Consider the following 19,352-nt stretch of genomic DNA (forward strand, 5'->3'; position numbering starts at 1 on the left):
ATCTAAATGGTGAAGAATGAGATGATTTGCAAGCTTATATTATATCATTTACATTGGAATTGGTTTGAATGAAACATTAACCTTTCAAATATATGAGAGTTAAGTGATTATTTATATGTGGTTTGTTATTTGGTTATTTTATTTTGAAAGTAAGAAATTTTAAATTGATTGGAATGTCAATCATAATATGTTATGATGGTTTGAGATTTTTATTGTTTTTTTGTATTGGCATTACATTTTTTATATTGGAAAAGTAAATTAGAATTTCATCTAAAGACATGCAAAAGCTAAGTGTAGGGGAATTTAATAAGTGCAAAATATACTTATATTTTTACTTCTTTTACATTATGTTTTTTAAGGTGTTTTGAGCTTATTGGAAGTTATTTTATAAGTTTGTCATACCTAGAATTAATTAATAAATGATAAGAAATTTTGCATTTTATATTTTGGATCTTACTTCTTGTGATAGGTTTTTCACCAAGTTAGCGTTCCAGAATATGAATGTTGGCTTAATCTAAGTTGAAGTACACGTATCAAGCTTTTTAAAGAGGTTTATGAGCATATATCCAAATTAGTTTGGATCTCCAAGTAGACCTGCAAAAATCAGACCGAAATCCTCCTTGCAGTAGGATTCTTTGTTTTCATACTTAACATTCAAATGTGCATATCTTGAGCTTGAAATAATAAAATAGCATGATTCAAAAATTCAAATTCATCTACACATTCAAGTCTTTAATTTTTATGAATGGCTCAAGTCAGCCAAAATCATTTTCAAGATGAAAATACTAATACAAGATGAAAAATGAGTTTTATCTTTTAATTTGATAAGAAACTAATAGTTTAAGGGTCTTAATTTAAAAAGAAACCTGATAGGTTCAAATGGATTTTATCTATAACTTATAGCCTCCTAATTTTTAGCCTTAATATCTTATCATGAAGGTTGTCTATTGGGATACAAAGAGGAGGAGAGAAAAACAACCAGGACGTTATTTGTGTACAAGAATTTTAAGAGAAATCATCTTTGCTGCTGAAATTTTTAAAGACCATAAGCAACTAATTCTCAATTCTGGTTCAAGGGGAATAAACATCATCTCTATTATGAAGTTATGAGAAGTAATGTTGATACTGTAATTCTTTCATGTTCAAATACTTAGTTTTTCTTATTTTAAAATTATGCTATTTTGTTTTTGTTTAAGATAATTGAATTGTTTTAAGATGACATGTATGCTTTTTAGTTTCTTTCAATATGTAATTATTGTTAGGGCCTGGAGTTAGAAGCAAAAGAATTAACTTGATTGTTGTAGGTCTCATTTTAATTTATTAAGGAAGGATAACCTAAATTAAATTGTCAAGATTTTAAACGATTACTTAGAATAAATTTAACAGATTTTGCTTCTAAGACTACTATCGAGTGAATGAGAATTGCTTTTCAATATTAATTAATTTATTGATAGTTTCCTTCATTTCCTTTAGTTTTAAGGGATATTGAATTTATTGGATCAACTTGAAAGAATATTTTTTTTTTACTTAAATTATCAATAAATTTATGAGAATAGATGTATTGACCCTTAAACTAAGTTAACAACATATCAATTTATTATTTTTAAACTTTCATTTATTTAATTATTCAAATTCTTGTTCTTTTTTATTTTAAAATCTTATTAAACAAAATTCCTCTTAAGTTCAATCTAGTATTTATGATGATAATATAAAATTATTTTATTTATAATAATAATGTCAGAATTATTAAACATCGCTACCAACTACATAGACAAAGTTGTTGGTACAATTCTAATTTATCAAAAAAATAAAAATAAAAATAAAAAAGCCAGCAATATCAGTAATATTTTAATGAAATAACACATAAATAACCCCCAAATCGAAGAATTAAAATCCCACAAATGAAGAAATTAGATTAAATCTAAAACCCAGCATGCTGTAAAAATGCATATATATCCCATAAATCAAAACCCATTAACCAAAAACAACAAATAAAAAAGAATGCATAATTTCCCAACCTATAATAAAAAAAGATCATAAAATATTAGGATTTTGAAGGACATAACTTTCTCTATTTTTTTCCACAAACTCCTCCTATCTATATTAAAGTCAACACCACTAAGCTCATCATTGTTGGTGCAAAAGCAAAACCCTCTCACTAGATCATTTTTTTTTCTCTATAACAACCTCTCTCATGTATCTTTCCTCAATCTATTTAGTTTCAAAAAAGAAAAAGGTAAGGAAAAAGATTAGCTACCAAAAAGTTAAAAAGCAAAGGAAAATTATGACCTCCAAACATCAACGTCTCTTAGTAAATGAAAGGACAGGAAAACCAGGTGTTACAGTTGGATTGTTACATCTGGATTATATTTGCAAAGTGATTATGTGGGGCACTCGTGTGAGGCCGTTAGAGTCAGTTAGGAGTTAGTTAACCACGTAAATAAACATGTAAAACATGGGAAGGGTAGTATAAATAGACAGTGGAATTTATATATGAGGCACGCAAAAAAATGGTAACAAAACTTCTTATTCCTTTATTCTTCTCTGTGTTCCCTTTTTTCATATTCTTGTTAAGTTGGGCTTAACAATTGGTATCAGAGCTTACAACAAGTTGTGAATCTTATTCAAAAATGGTGGATGGTAACAAATTCAAGATAGTGGATGAACATTGTAAAAGGTTAGACAACCAGCTACAGACTTATCATCTAAAATGACAGGAATCAATGGCAAAAAACAACGAGCAAGGGGCCAAGATTGAGCAATTGGTCATACAAATGGAACTACTATCCTCATAGTTCCAACACTTTATGGCTGCTCAAACAGCAAGGACAAAGATGGCAGGAGGCCATTCCAAAGTTATCCTAGCAACCCCAGGCTAGACTAGAATGTAGAAGTGAATGTATCTATTGAAAAAATAACACCAGGACCTAGAACTCAGAGTCGAGGTGAGCATATGAGAGAGCAAGAGTTTCATAGGATAAGGTTCCACATTCCATTGCCCAAGATGGAGCTATCAACCTTCAGAGGAGAGGATCCTTAAGGATAGCTATGAAAATACAAGAAATACTTTAAGATACACTCGATATGTGCATATTAATGGGTGAAGGTGGTCTCATATTACTTGGAAGGCAAGGTAAATCTGTGGTTTGAAGGCTTGGTACAAGGCAATGATTCACATATAGAATAGGAAAAGTTTTCTCAGGATCTTTACAGGAGGTTTGGAATCAAGGATAACATTGTGGAAGAATTCAACAAATTGATCCAAAATGAGAACATGGATGACTATATAGAAAGGTTTGAGGAGTTGAGATCATTGATGAGGCCTCTTAACCTATTATTTCCATAAGCTTACTATGTCTCCAATTTTATTAGTGGATTGAAAGATGAGATCAAACTGATGCTCAAGATTTTGAAACCTGCAAGGGTGTTAGTGGCATCTGAACAAGCCAGATAGCAAAATAAGGCTAACAATACCTTAACCTAAAAGATTCGATCATTGCAATGAAGCAATCCTCCACTTCACAGTGGTAGAATACCATGAAATGTACCCCCACTATATTTTGGTCCATCTAGGACCGAAGGAGTGAAGCCACCTTCAGATAGTCTATATGAACAACAAAAGAGATTGAGATAATGTTTTCGATGCGGGGATAAATACATGCCTAGAGATAGATGTAATGCCAAAAGTTTATACATGATAGAAGGCATGGAGGAAAAGGAGGATGAAGGAATATGAGAATTCAAAAATAATATGTAAGGGAAAGATAAAGGGAACGATCAGATAGATGAATATGGTCTGTCATTAAACACATTAGCAGACAACGACACTTACAATACTATCAGGATAAAATGGAACTGTCAAGGGCATAACCTTATCATCCTTATAGACAGTGGGAGCATACATAGTTTTATTAATGAAAGCACAATCAAAGCACTGAATGCTACCAACAATAAAACTACATTGTTGGCAATCACAGTAACCAATAAAAATGTTATATTGTGTGAAACACATAGCCCTGCATTTACTTGGTTTATGCAAAGTTATGAATTCAAGTCCAACTTGAGGGTGCTGAAATTAGGTAGGCATGATATAGTGCTAAGAATCGACTGGATAAAGGAGAATTCTCCAGTGTTATTTGATTTCATCAAATTGCAACTGTCATTTAAAAAAGATGGTATGATGATTGAGCCAAAAGGCATTTCATAGGGGGTTGAATTATAGACGATAACCACCCTGAAAGAATAGAGAGGCTTCAAAAATGTGATTGGTGAGCTAACAGGACAATTCTTTATAATGGATAATGAAGGGGAAGATTAGCCAATCGAAACAAAGGCTGAGATTAAATCTTTGTTGGCTGAATTTGCTAAAATCTTTGAGGAGCCACAAACCTTACCTCCAGCAAGGCAATTTGATCACAAGATACCTCTAAAACTAAGGTCATAGCCTATTAACATCAGGCTTTATAAAATCTCATTCATTCAGAAAGAAGAAATAGAGAAACTAGTGAAGGAAATGCTCTCTAATGGCGTGATTCAGCACAGTGTTAGTCCTTTTGCATCCCATGTGCTGTTGGAAAAAAAAAAGACAATAGATGGAGATTCTGTATTGACTACAGGCAGCCCAATAAGCAAACCATAAAAAACAAATTCCCCATTCCTTTTATTGATGATCTTCTGGACGAACTGCATAGCTCGAATTTCTTCTCAAAACTAGACCTAAGGTCAGGCTACCATCATGCATGTTTGTTAAAATCATGTTTTGACTCGTAAAATCATAGGATTTTACAAGTCAAAACATACTTTACGTGCTAAATCGTTTGAAAAAATAAAAAAATTGGTGAAATCAAGTTGAAATTAGGTGAAATCGTTAAAATCGGATGAAATCGCGCTAAATCACAATTTTATGACCGATTTTATGATTGTAACAAAATGTATGCACTAAAATAAAATGTCCCCTCATAGTCTAGTTGTCAAGCGCCTATTGCTTATAGAAATACACAGTCATACCACGCGGTCTTCACTCTTCACTTTTCAGTCACAAAAAGTCTTCACTCCTCTTTCATCGAACAAATCCATAATCCCTTTTTCTAGTTAACCATTCAGGCACCGACAACCATAAAAGCATCAACGAGGATCTCTATAAAAATGGTCACGGTCATGGTTCAGTCTTCACTCCTTCTTTTTCATTACTCAAGTCTTCACTATAGAGTCCAGTCATCAGCGCTCACAATCGCAACTTTCTTTTCATCAACAGCGACGACGATCTCCTCAACAACTCATTACTTTGGGCTTCCTCTTCAATCTTCATAAACAGTGGCACGCTGGCAATGATCTCTTTTCTTTCTGATCATCAATAGTCGACGACTTCCTCTTCATCAACAACAGCAGGCGACATCGGGCCTCTTCACTAACAGCCGTTCAACCTTTATCATTAACGACTCTTCACCGTAAATTGATTTTCCCTTCATCATCATCACTATAGTAGTTGATTTTACCCCGTAAGTCATAATTATATATTCCCTTATAATAGATTTTGATTTTTACTTGTTACCCTGTAATTATTAATTACAGCTTTGATTTTGCCCGATCCTATAATTTTTATATTTATAATGTTGAATTGAATTAAATGGAATTGATAGGGTGAAAATTGGACTGAAAATTATTGAATTGGACTGAATTGAATGCCCTTTAAGCATATATCTTGACTGAATTAATTGGAATGAATTAAATTGAATTAATCAGGTGAAAATTGGACTGAAAACTGTTGAATTGGCTAAATCGTTTGAAAAAATAAAAAAATTGGTGAAATCAAGTTGAAATTAGGTGAAATCGTTAAAATCGGATGAAATCGCGCTAAATCACAATTTTATGACCGATTTTATGATTGTAACAAAATGTATGCACTAAAATAAAATGTCCCCTCATAGTCTAGTTGTCAAGCGCCTATTGCTTATAGAAATACACAGTCATACCACGCGGTCTTCACTCTTCACTTTTCAGTCACAAAAAGTCTTCACTCCTCTTTCATCGAACAAATCCATAATCCCTTTTTCTAGTTAACCATTCAGGCACCGACAACCATAAAAGCATCAACGAGGATCTCTATAAAAATGGTCACGGTCATGGTTCAGTCTTCACTCCTTCTTTTTCATTACTCAAGTCTTCACTATAGAGTCCAGTCATCAGCGCTCACAATCGCAACTTTCTTTTCATCAACAGCGACGACGATCTCCTCAACAACTCATTACTTTGGGCTTCCTCTTCAATCTTCATAAACAGTGGCACGCTGGCAATGATCTCTTTTCTTTCTGATCATCAATAGTCGACGACTTCCTCTTCATCAACAACAGCAGGCGACATCGGGCCTCTTCACTAACAGCCGTTCAACCTTTATCATTAACGACTCTTCACCGTAAATTGATTTTCCCTTCATCATCATCACTATAGTAGTTGATTTTACCTCGTAAGTCATAATTATATATTCCCTTATAATAGATTTTGATTTTTACTTGTTACCCTGTAATTATTAATTACAGCTTTGATTTTGCCCGATCCTATAATTTTTATATTTATAATGTTGAATTGAATTAAATGGAATTGATAGGGTGAAAATTGGACTGAAAATTATTGAATTGGACTGAATTGAATGCCCTTTAAGCATATATCTTGACTGAATTAATTGGAATGAATTAAATTGAATTAATCAGGTGAAAATTGGACTGAAAACTGTTGAATTGGACTGAATTGAATGTCATTTTAGTATTATAAGACTGGATTAATTGGATTGAATTGAATTGAATTAATAGGGTGAAAATTGGACTAAAAATTATTAAATTGGACTGAATTAAATGTCATTTTAGTATTATAAGACTGAATTAATTGGACTGAATTGAGTTGAATTAATCAAGTGAAAATTGAAATTGATAAATCATGTTTTTTTCTTTATGAAGTGTAGGTTGTGGGCTGTCCATTTATAATGTGGAATGATTTTAGGATTCCATTTTAGTATTATATTTTTGTGAATTGTTATGTATAACAAAAGGTTAATTACAATTATAAAATGTTTGGATTGATTACAGGTCTGATTTGAGTTGATTCTTAAATTATTGAACACTTGAAATTATGGCATCTAGAAAAAATTCTTCTGGTAATAGACTTGATGTGGGATGGCAACATGGTATAAATATTGATAAAAATTCTTGAAAAGTTCAGTGTAAATATTGTCAAAAAATTATCAGTGGAGATATTTTTCATTTCAAACAGCACTTGGCTTGCACTTATAGGGATGTTGAGTCATGTCAACAAGTTCCAGAAATGTTAAGCAAATGATTTTAGGTGTTTTAGTGAAAAATCTAGAAGCAAATAAAAAGAAAAGAAAGGTCCATCAATACAATGCAAATGATGATGATGATGAAATAAAAGAAATTAGCTCTAGGGACAAAGGAAAGAGAGTAGTTAATGGGAGTGAAAGTACACAAATAACTCTAAATTAATTGCTAAAAAAGGATATTAGAGAAAAAACATGTCGATAAATTGCAAGGTTTTTCTACACTAATGCAATTCTATTTAATTGTGTAAAAAACCCTGAGTTTATAAAGGCACTTAAATTGATTGCAAAGCATGGGTCAAGTTTCAAGCCTCCATCCTACCATGATATTAGAGAGAAGTATTTAAAGTAGGAAGTGGATCAAACAATGACATTGCTTGAAGAGTACAAGCTATAATGGAAAAAAAAAAAGGGTGTTCAATAATGTCTGATGGATGGATAGATAAAAAAAGATGTTGAATTTATAACTTTTTGGTTAATAGTCCTAAAGGGACAATTTTTTTATGATCAGTGGATGCTTCTAATATGTCCAAGACTGCTGATAAGGTATTTGAAATGTCAGATGCCATTGTGGAGAGGATTAGGAAGGAAAATATTGTCCAAGTAGTCACTGATAATGCTGCAAATTATAAGGCAGCGGGATAATTATTGATGAAAAAAAAAAGGGTTTGTTTTGGACACTATGTATTGCCTATTGTATTGACTTAATATTAGAGGATTTTGAGAAGAAGTTAGAGGTTCATCAAGTAAATATTGCCAAGGGGAGGAAAATCACCTCATATATTTATTCAATAACTATTCTTATTTCCATGCCAAGGCACTTTACGAAAGGAAGGGATGTGATTAGAACTGCTGCCACTCAGTTTGAATGATCATAAAACACAATTGATGAATATGTTTACTTCTAAATAGTGGAGTTCATGTAGGTTAAAATGCAACTGATGAATATGTTTACTTTTAAACAGTGGAGTTCATATAGGTTTGCAAGAATAGAAGAAGGGAAACGAATTCAAAATTGTGTTTTGGATAACAGCTTTTGGTATGACGTCATTATATGTATTAAAGCAGCATATCTTCTAATTAAAGTTCTTTGATTAGTTGATTTAGAAGAGAAACTAGCTATGCGTTTTATATATAAAGCAATGGATGAAGCAAAAGAAAATATACAAGTGAATTTTGGTTCTATAAAAGAAAGGTATATATCTTGCTAATTTTTATTTCAAATATTGTCATTTATTAATATGAATGTCTTTAAAGATACTTTCAATTGAGATATTCCTAAGTTGTAATGATTTTTTTATTGTTTCTTTTTATATAGTTATATAGCTATATGGAATATTATTGATGCAAGATGGGAATTTCAACTCCACAAGCCCTTACATGCAGCCGCTTATTATTTGAATCTTCATTATCATTATAATCCTAATTTTAAGGTTAATGCCAACATTAAAATTGGATTATATCAATGCTTATAAAAGATGGTGCCTAATGCAAATAAAAGGTGCAAAATTGACTTGTAATTTGAATTATTTAAGGATGTAAAATGGTTGTTTGGTATTGAGGCTGCCAAGACAGCAAGAGATAAAAAAAACTTCAACTCAATGATGGGATTCTTATGGGGATAAATGTCCAGAATTACAAAGGTTTGTAATCCGAGTTCTAAACTTAACTTGTACTTCATCTGGATGTGAGCGTAACTGGAGTGCATTTGAAATGGTAAGTTTTTTTTATTTTTTTATTTTAAATGTTGAAATATTTGATAAAAATCTTATAAATTTAAATTGTAGGTTCATAAAAAATAAAGAAATCATTTGCATCAGAGAAAAATGAATGACTTAGTATTTGTAATTGCAATATGAAATTGAATAATAATCAAGTCAAAAAACAAGCTGATGATTTTGGTGTAGAAGATAATCTTTCATCTGATGATGATTGGATAACCGAGGGAGAAAAGCATTCGAACATTGATTTGCTTAGTGTTATTGACAATGCAACATTAAGAAAAAATAGTAATGAAGATGAAAGTGATGAAGAAGAAATTCCTAATGATACTAAAATGAAGAGTCATGGTACTTAAGATGATTTAGAGATTCAAATTGATCATATTGGTGTGGTACTAATAGTAGCACTAATGTTCATAATATTGGTATTGGTACTAGTAGTGACACTAATAATCCTCTTAATGGTATTGATATTGATGAATGTTTGAGGAATAATGAGGAAGATGAAGGCACTAAAGCTGGTTTTAGTTTACATGACACACCAGTAGATTGTTTATTTTAAATTTGTTAATTATTAGCTAATGAAAAGTTATTTAAATAGTGTATGAATTTTTATTTGAAGCATATATTTTAAGGTGCTTGAACTATGTATGAATTTTTATTTGAAGCATGGATTTTTTATTAATATATTTTAAAATTCCTTACAATTTTATGATTTTACGATCCATTTTTACGATCTGAGTTTGTATTGTATATTCTGTGCCGTGTTAAAATCGTGATATTAATAACCTTTCCATTAGGTTAGAATGCACAAGAAGGACATTGAAAAGACAATATTCAGGATGCATCATGGGTATTATGAGTTCAGGGTCACGCCTTTTAGCCTTACCAATGCTCTAACCACTTTCCAAGCATTAATGAACAGCATACTGAAGCCATACCTACATAAGTTTGTGTTGATTTTTTATGACATACTCATTTACAGCCCAACATTTGAGAGACATCCTGTCCACCTTTGGTAGGTTCTAGAGACTTTAAGTGATAACCAGTTGCTGGCTAAGAGATCTAAATGTGCATCCGAGGAATAACAAGTGGAATACCTGGTGCATATAATCTCTATAACAGGAGTATCAACTGACTGGAAGAAGACCGATGTAGTGAACAATTGGCCTATTCCACAAGCTTTGAAAAAATTTAAAGGGTTCTTAGGATTGGCTAGGTATTATAGAAAATTCATCCGATATTTTAGAGTTATCAGCAAACCCCTCACAGAATTACTGAAGAAGAACAATTTTCTGTGGAATAATCAATCTCAATAAGCTTTTGATTGTTTGAAGAAAGCCTTGTATGAAGCATCAGTCCTAACTCTACCTGATTTCTCTAAGACCTTCTTCTTAAAGACCTATGCTTGTGATTCAGGATTGGGGGTAGTTTTAAGCCAATAAGATCATCCCATAGCTTATTTCAGCAAATCCTTAAGTCCAAAACATGTAGGGCTATCCATCTATGAAAAAGAACACTTAGCCATCCTCATGGTTGTGGAGAAATGGAGACATTACTTAGAGTAAGAGCAATTTGTCATACAAATCGATCATGAGAGTTTGAAGTATTTATTGGATCAGAAAATTTATACATAATTCAAAAAAAGGCCTTGACAAAGCTCTTAGGGTTATGATATACCATACTATACAGAAAGGGCAGGGAGAACATTGCTTCCGATGCACTATCCAGGAAGCACCCCAATAATTCGCCTGTCACAACTGTTGGGGAGTTAGATTCATTACCCAGTATACTGCTAGCTTGGTATGAAGAGGTTCATACATCTTATGACAAGGATCCTAAGTTGCAGACCATTATCATAGGTAAAATGATAGGGGACATAAGAAATATTGATTACACTTATGCAAAAGGAGTGTTGAGGTACAAAGACAGGATAGTGGTGGGACAGGAGAGGGAACTTAGAGCTAAATTGGTTAAATTCATGCATGATTCTTAAGTGGGAGGTTATGTTGGTATATAAAACACATTTAGGAGGCTGAAGGCCAACTTCTATTGGTCAGGGATGAAGGTAATGGTGAAAAGAACAGTGGAAGAATGCGATGTTTATAGACAAGCTAAGACAAAGAGAGTAGCTTATCCAGGCTTGTTACAATGATTACCAGTTCCTAATGGAACGTGGGAAGCCATCACCATGGACTTTATAGAAGGATTGCCAAGTTTGGATGTAAAGAATGCTATTATGGTGGTCGTAGATAGGTTTATTAAATATGGACATTTCGTTGCACTCACTCATCCCTACACAGCACAAGATATTGCACTCCTTAATCATTTCTACAAGTTTCATGGACTACCAGCTATTATTATCATAGACAGGGACAAGATATTTACCAGTATTTTTTGGAAGAAATTATTCAAAAAGTTAAGAGTTCAGGTATGAATGAGCACGACTTACCACTCACAGATAAATAGGCAGACTAAGAGAGTGAATTAGTGTTTGGAAACATATCTTCGTTGCATGACCATGCATCAACCAAAATGCTGGTTTTATTGGTTATCGCTGGCACAATAGTAGTATAGTTCGAGTTATCATTCAAGCCCTTTATGGCTATGTTCCTCTATAGAGGGAATCAATTGCTCAAGAATCGACACCAATGGTTGTAGTGGAAGATGTGTTACAAGAAAGGCCAACATGGACCTTGCATTGAAGAAGTAGTTCAAAGCAGCAAGGCATAAGATGAAGCAAATGGCTGATAAGCATAGGTCAAAGAAGGAGTTTTCAATTAGGGATTTGGTTTTCCTTAAGCTTCAACCTTATTGATAAAACATTGTGGCATTAGGAAGGAACCTTAAACTCAACCCCCGATATTATGGACCCTATCCAATAATTCACAGAATCGAGATGGTGGCTTATGAATTAAGGCTGTCAGAAGGAAGTTTGGTACATCCAATGTTTCATGTATCCTTGCTTAAGAAAAAGATTGGTGATACATCAATCATTTCATCTAAGTTGTCAATGACATATAAGGAAGGACGGATGTAAATTGTGGCAATAGTCATATTGGATAAAAAAAATGATTAAGAAAGACAATTGGGCAGTAACAGCGGGGTTGATTCAATGGTCCAACCTTTACTCTGAAGATGCTACATGGAAAGACCTTGAGGATCTACAAAAACAATTTCCAGAATACATCACACCACTTTTAGCAAACACTAATTAGCATTCATAGGACAATAATGCATTGAAGAAGGGAGTATTGTTATAACTGGATTGTAGTTGCAAAGTGATTGTATGGGGCACTCGTGTGAGGCCGTTAGAGTCACTCATTAGTTAGTTAACCACGGAAATAAACATGTAAAGCATAAGAAGGGTAGTATAAATAGACAATGGAGTTTAAATAGACAATGGAGTTTACATACTAGGCATGCAAAAAAAAAAAAAACAAAACTTCTTATTCCTCTATTCCTCTTTTCGTATTCTTGTTAAGCTGAGCTTAACATCAAAAGAAGAAATTGAACAAAATTATAGTGAGCTCAACAAGTTTTACAAGAAACATTGCTTGTGTCAACAATATAACATCTCATAATTTATTTGATTTTTTAGTTTTTTTTTTAGCTAGTTATTTAACTCGGTTGAATATTTTTTTTCATAAAAAAATATATATTCAAACTTTCACAAAGTATTTATAATATTATATATATAAAAAAAATCTCAAGTAAAATTAAAAAAATTTATGTATTTTTCAATTAAATAAATCTAGAATTATTCATGTAAAGTCATATCCCTACCTAACTAAAATTAACCGGTCAAATCCATAACCCGGGTCATGGATTTAATTAAGCTCAATAATTTTTTATAATTTTTATTTAAAATAAACATTTATAAAATTAAAAACTAACTAAATATGAAGGTAATTGAAAAAAAAATCAAATTGAAATAAATTACATTGCCTAATTAATAATCAATCAAATATTAAATAATAAAAATAAAAAAATAAAAAAATTGAAAAAAATTCAACTATAATGGATATTAAAAAAGACCTAGTTTCTCAAGGCCCAAAGCTTGTGGGCCACCCAAAAAAACCCAAGTGCGCAGGCCTGGAGCAACACACATGCTTAAACCTTATTGTTTTTTAATTTTATTAAGTTGTCCACCCTTTAAATCTTTGAAAAAAAAATATTAGCTAATGCGTCATTTGTTTTGCTCAAATTTTAGTGACTCGTGGCCACTCAAAAATTAAGTTAGTTTGTTTGAAACAAAAAAAAAAAGCATTACCATCATTTTTCAAGCTAAAAAAAACCACCATAAACATATTGTAAAACATGTCTATAGCTTTTAAAAACCAAAAAATTATCTTCAAAACTCATAATTAATTTGAAATCAAAATTCTTTTTAGGTTTAAAACTAATATTTCTAGTAAGTTTAAGGGAGAAAAACACTTTAGATGAACTCTCTCATTTAAAAAAAACTCATTAAAACCAAAATCATCGATTTTCATGACTAGAATCGTTATCAACTAAGATCTTTTCTCTTTATCATTTAAATTTAGTAACTTTCTCTCTCCTCTATTAAATTAAAAATAAAAAAATTAGGATCAAAATTGTTAGGATTGAATGTTTATAATTTAAAAAGTTGGAGGATTGAATGTTTACATTTAGCCCTAATTTTTTATCATATTTTTTATTTTAGTTTTTTATCTTTAAATATTTTTTTATTATTAAATATATTTTAATTGACCATTAATTTGTACCTGTAATAATTAGATTAAAAAACACGGCAATGAATAGCATGTGAAACAATATTTTCCTCTTATTTTTTAGAGTAATTTTTTAACTATAATATAATATTAATGCAAGCCAAGGGGTAGGGGGTTTGATGGTCAATTTATAAAAGAAAAAAAATCCAACGGTCGGTTTAGATCCACCGACCTCGCCCCCGAGTTCTTAAGAGATAATTATAATAATAAAAAAAGACTTGGTTTACAAAGCAATTTAATACTTAAGGTTTGGTGTCAATAAAAAAATAAATCACCTTAGAAAAAAACAAAAATATGAAAAAGAAACATATGATCCATGGATTATAATTCTTAAAAGGAAAAATCAGTATATTATTAAGAGAAGAAAAATAATCATTTTATTTAGTGGTTTGAGGGTCTAAATTCTACCTTATTTAGATATTTAAAAAAATGTTAAATTTTTATTTTTAATAATTTGTATTTATTCATGTAAAAAATAAAAAAATCTAAAAATATATTTTAATATATTTTTAAATAAAAAAATATTTTAAAAAATATCTGCAGCACTGTAATTCCAAACACGGACTGCTGACGAAAAAATTGAAAATCTTTGCGCATCGAGGTACAAATCGAAATTAGCTATTAACTCAACAACCGGTTTGTACTTTCTGCGAACATCTCTACTGTTTCTAACCATTGACTTCCTAGTCAGAACGCAGAAACCGAAATTCTTGCGGCTTGTCTCTATCTCTCTCTGTTAGTCACAGACAGGAGTTGACGCAGGTATGGCTTCTAGTTCTAACGTTTCCCTTTCAGCCGTATCACGCGTTTACGTCTCCGCCGTTGAAAATCAACCTCTTGAATGGGACGATACCTCATCAAAGTGTCATCTCTTACCCGTCTTCGTTTTATTTCCTCTCTGATTTTAATCTCGTTTAATTCCTCCTTTATTGCTTTAAATGTATCGTTCTTTCTTAATTCTGCTTTCTTTTCTATGTTTCTCTGTAAATCTCTCTCTGTCTGATCCAAGAGCTACCCAGGCAGCTCTAATATGCACAAACAGAACTGCCACGGTGCCAGAGAGGCAAACCTTCGTTGCAAACTTCTTGGCAGCGTTGGACGCAGTGACACCGCTGATTTTGAGACAAAAATATGCAGCTGTTATTAATGGGACGGGAAGCACTGCAGTTTATGCTTTTGGTGAGTGCATGAAAGATCTTGATGGAACAGATTGCAACCTCTGTTTTGCTCAGTGCAAGACTCAGGTTTTGAGGTGCCTCCCTTTCCAGCGAGCCACTCGTGGAGGTAGACTTTTCTATGATGGGTGCTATTTAAGGTACGATGATTATGATTTCTTTAATGAGACATTGAGTACACAAGATAAGACTATTTGTGCAAGTGGGGATTTCAGTGGTGGTAATAAGACTGTTTTCAGCGCTAATGTTTTGGAGTTAGTGAGGAATTTGAGTGTAGCAGCTCCAAAGAATGACGGGTTCTATGTTGGATCTGTGGATAGAGGGAATGTTTCAGTTTTTGGGTTGGCTCAGTGCTGGGAGTTTGTGAATGGAAGTGCTTGTGAGACTTGTTTAACAAATGCTGTGTCTAGGATTGGTTCATGTACTCCAAAGGAAGAAGGCAGAGCTTTGAATGCTGGTTGTTACTTGAGATACTCAACTCAGAAATTTTATGATAATTCAACCTCTCCAATTGGAAGAAATAAAAGTGAGATGGCTCTTCTTCTATTCTGCTCGTCTTTTTCTATTTGCTTCTGATTTTCGTTGTTTTTCTTCGTTGTGTACTATCAATTACAGTATGGTTATTGCTGAGAATTAGCATTTGCAGGTTTGATAATTAAATTCAAAAGATTATGTTCATTTTGGGCTTCTTATAAACTGTAAATTGGATAGTTCAATCAATCAGTTGAGGTTTGTAATTTGCTGTAATCATTGATGGAAGATACAAGATCATTTTAGAAAAGTTAATTAGTGTATCTTGCCAGAACCTAGCTGAGCATCACAAGACAAATCTATAGCTATAACTTGACTCCTACATTGACATTCGTATCATCGTGGTGCTTATTAGGTCGGGGCCGCTTGACGGTTATTCTGGCTGTGACATCTTCCAGTGTGGCTGTTGCTTTGATGATTGCAACAACTGTTTTCTTTGTGAGGAGGAGAGTCGTGGAAAAGAGGAGAGGTAAGTATATATGACTATCTAGATTTTCATTTTCGTTCGATTCTGATTATCAACATGAAGTTTAACATGCTTCTCTGATCTTGTATTTGTACAGCAAGGAAGGAACTTGGTGCTTTACTGGTCACAGTGAACAAGTCCAAGCTCAATTTCTCATATGAATCTCTTGAAAAAGCTACAAATTACTTCCACCTTTCAAACAAACTGGGACAAGGAGGATCTGGATCAGTTTACAAAGTAAAGTCTTATATTAGCTTTTATTCATTTTGCAGCTAGCCAAATGATCCTTACTTGTGGAATTAAGCAAGCACATTCACTCTCTCTCTCTCTTTCTTTTCAATCAAGTAGGGAACGTTGTCGGATGGGACTACTGTTGCTATAAAGAGGCTTCTATTCAACACAAGGCAATGGGTGGATCACTTCTTTAACGAAGTGAATTTGATCAGTGGCATTCAACATAAGAATCTTGCAAAGTTGTTGGGATGTAGCATTACAGGACCAGAAAGCCTTCTTGTTTATGAATATGTACCAAATCAAAGCCTTCACGATTACTTTTCTGGTTGTTATCTCATCTCTAAATGCTAACATTTGTCTCATATTCGTAAGCATTCTTACTGAGGAGTTTTCATTTAATCTGCTTCAGCTAAAATGAATCTCCCACCATTATCATGGGCAATGAGGTATAACATCATATTGGGTACAGCGGAGGGCTTAGCCTATCTTCATGAGGAATCAGAGTTGAGAATCATACATAGAGACATTAAACTGAGCAATGTTCTGCTCGATGAGGATTTTAACCCAAAAATAGCTGATTTTGGACTTGCTAGACTATTTCCAGAAGATAAGTCTCACATCAGCACGGCAATTGCTGGCACATTGTAAGATAAATGCTTCCTTCAATTATGTTTATTAGTCCTCCTTTACAGGGTGTTCTTTTTGTAATTATCCTCACTTCATCTGAGAAATTACACAAGAATAAGACGTGGCTAGAAGGATGTCAATGCTCTACTAATTTTTGCTATATATGCATTACAGTATTTTTTTTCAATCTCCAATAAGCTTAACATATTGTTTCACGGTGCTAAAACGTTGTGCGACGGTAAGAAAAGGGATCTATTATTACTTATGGCCAACAGCTTCTATATTCAAGTTTAATTATCAGCTATCAGTTTCTATCCATCCCCAAATTAATAAGGTTTTTGTTTACTGATGCATCTGGCTCACATACCTGATATTTAATAGAGAGAGATATGCTATTCATATTTACGTGTGGAATCACTAAGACAATTAATTAAATTGCTGCAGAGGTTACATGGCCCCAGAGTATGTTGTTCGTGGAAAACTGACCGAGAAGGTTGACGTTTACAGTTTTGGAGTTCTTGTGATTGAAGTCGTCAGCGGAAAGGGGAAAGATTCCGTCCCTCAAGATTCACGATCTATCCTACAAAAGGTGATTCTTTTTCTCATATGGGATTAGTAATGTATTTTGCACTGATAAATGCTCACTTTTTGCCCTTTTCTTTTTGCTCTGTGGAAAAGGTATGGAGCCTGCATGGAAATGGTAGACTATGTGAAGCTGTTGATCCAGTCCTAGAAGGAAATTTTCAAGAAGACGAAGCATCACGATTACTTCAAATAGGCCTGCTTTGTGTACAAGCTTCGCCAGAGCTGCGTCCATCTATGTCGATCATTGTTAAAATGATTAATGACAGCCATGAAATTCCTCAGCCAACACAACCACCATTTCTTAGTCCTGCTACCATGGAGAGCAGCCCCTTTAGGCAACCTGGTTCTACTTACAAATCTCAGCCTGAGTCTTCTACCCAGTCTTCAGGGAATAGCATGACACAAAGCTGGATCGAGCCCAGATGACATCCCTGGGCAGTTCTGACAGCTTGAAACTTGGTTGCTCCTAGCTGATCTCATATAACCTGCTAGAATTCTTCCCCTGCTCGTTCTTTCTTGAGTTGTGAAGGCCGATGAATTTAGGAAATAGGCAAATATTCTACGCTGAGGGAACTCGAGTGACCTGTTAATACTGGAACAATTAAATAGAAATGGTTTTCCATGTTGATATTATATAAGGCAGCCATTCTATAAAATCATACGTTTATGATTTTCTTTTTGTTGTATAGAAATCAGATTGATCTGCTTAGCACTTTACACTGAATAAGATTGTCTTCTCCTCTTCCCCAATTCGAAAGAATCCATTGCTCTTCATTGTGCAATTCAGTGAACAATGCCAGAAAAATTTGGTAACTTTTTTATTTCAAGGCAAGCAATACTCCAGTTCTCTTCAGAAAAGGGGAGTGAAAATTATTTTAAATGAAAAACAGGTTTCACCTGAAACGGGATCTTCAGAATTTCAAGGCAACTAATGTAATGACTTTTGAAGCACCCGCATTTAACTCTGTTTTAGCCGTACTCGATTGGTCATCTTAAAAAAATATCTGAGTAAATTAAGAAACAAAAAAGAAAAAGAAAGGAAAGGAAAGAATAAAACGTATCTGTGTGAAGTCAAATATAGTTAGCTTGAGATTTTTCGGTGTACAACGCCCCCAGGCTGAGGTTGCTTTCAACGTTGAATTGCATTAATAATTTATAAATTGTTGAGTATGCAGGGGACTAGAAATTAATAATTTATAAATTGACGGTGATGATGATGCGTGATGAATCAACAAGTTGTGACAGCGTCACGATAATCATAACGGTGGTGATTATAGCCACAATTTGTCCTTATAATAATCAATATTTTCGAATTAGTGGGATAGGAAGTAAAATCATGAGGAAATTACTTCTTCTAATAAATGGATTAATTGAGTGCGCATGAAAACCCGAATCTAGCGAAAAGATAAGCGCTGGTTCGTCTAATTATCCTTCCGATAGATTATGGAGAAATTTCCGTTGGTTTTCCGTCGAGATTCCAAGTAATCTATAGGCTTCGTTTGGGATTAAAACACCGCCGCAAGTTATATGGCACCAAAAGCATTACTATGCGGCTTATATGGCGGTGCGGTGACGGCTCTTAAAAGGGGAAGACTCAAAAGTCAACAGTTAACTTTCTTTGTAGGCTCTCATGGATGACAAGACAGGTAGTGCCTTCGTATGTATCCATTCATCCAGCAAGGCACTTCGATCTATACATCTTATTGTCTTCCAAAACCATTCTCTGGTAAGAATATATATATTCCTGAAAACACTGCTCTCATTGCCATTAGACTATAATTGAAAGGGAAATGACTCGCCATGGTTTGTAACTTTTTGTGGTGGTATCAACTGCTTTGAAATCGAGTAACATTTGAATCCATCTGGGCCCAATTGATCAGATTATGACTGTAGAGCTCAAGTTGCCAAATTGAGATAAAAAAAGGGCTGAAA

General features: G+C 33.3%; 1 protein-coding gene across 2 annotated transcripts; it reads left to right on the top strand.

Annotated features, from left to right (window-relative positions):
* The first annotated feature begins 14,442 nt into the window (after positions 1-14,442).
* LOC105140238 (cysteine-rich RLK (RECEPTOR-like protein kinase) 3) lies at positions 14,443-18,168 on the top strand. 2 transcript variants are annotated; one of them, XM_011046981.1, is made up of 8 exons: positions 14,444-14,564; positions 14,822-15,503; positions 15,864-15,977; positions 16,072-16,211; positions 16,323-16,533; positions 16,618-16,852; positions 17,280-17,424; positions 17,514-18,168. In XM_011046981.1, exons 2-8 carry the CDS (start codon positions 14,990-14,992, stop codon positions 17,844-17,846), a joined length of 1,692 nt encoding a protein of 563 aa, XP_011045283.1. In that variant the 5' UTR covers positions 14,444-14,564; positions 14,822-14,989; the 3' UTR covers positions 17,847-18,168. The 2 variants fall into 2 exon arrangements, with proteins under 2 accessions (XP_011045282.1, XP_011045283.1); XM_011046980.1 differs by having other exon boundaries at positions 14,443-15,503.
* Positions 18,169-19,352: the final 1,184 nt, after the last annotated feature.

This window comes from Populus euphratica, unplaced genomic scaffold (genome assembly GCF_000495115.2).
Source record: "Populus euphratica unplaced genomic scaffold, PopEup_1.0 scaffold251.1, whole genome shotgun sequence".
Taxonomy (NCBI): Eukaryota; Viridiplantae; Streptophyta; class Magnoliopsida; order Malpighiales; family Salicaceae; genus Populus; species Populus euphratica.

Coding starts and splice junctions, on each gene's coding strand:
- LOC105140238 (XM_011046980.1), top strand. CDS start 14,741: ATGTATCGTTCTTTCTTAATTCTGCTTTCTTTTCTATGTTTCTCTGTA. Junction 15,978..16,071: donor AGTCGTGGAAAAGAGGAGAG/GTAAGTATATAT, acceptor GTATTTGTACAG/CAAGGAAGGAACTTGGTGCT. Junction 16,212..16,322: donor GATCTGGATCAGTTTACAAA/GTAAAGTCTTAT, acceptor TCAATCAAGTAG/GGAACGTTGTCGGATGGGAC.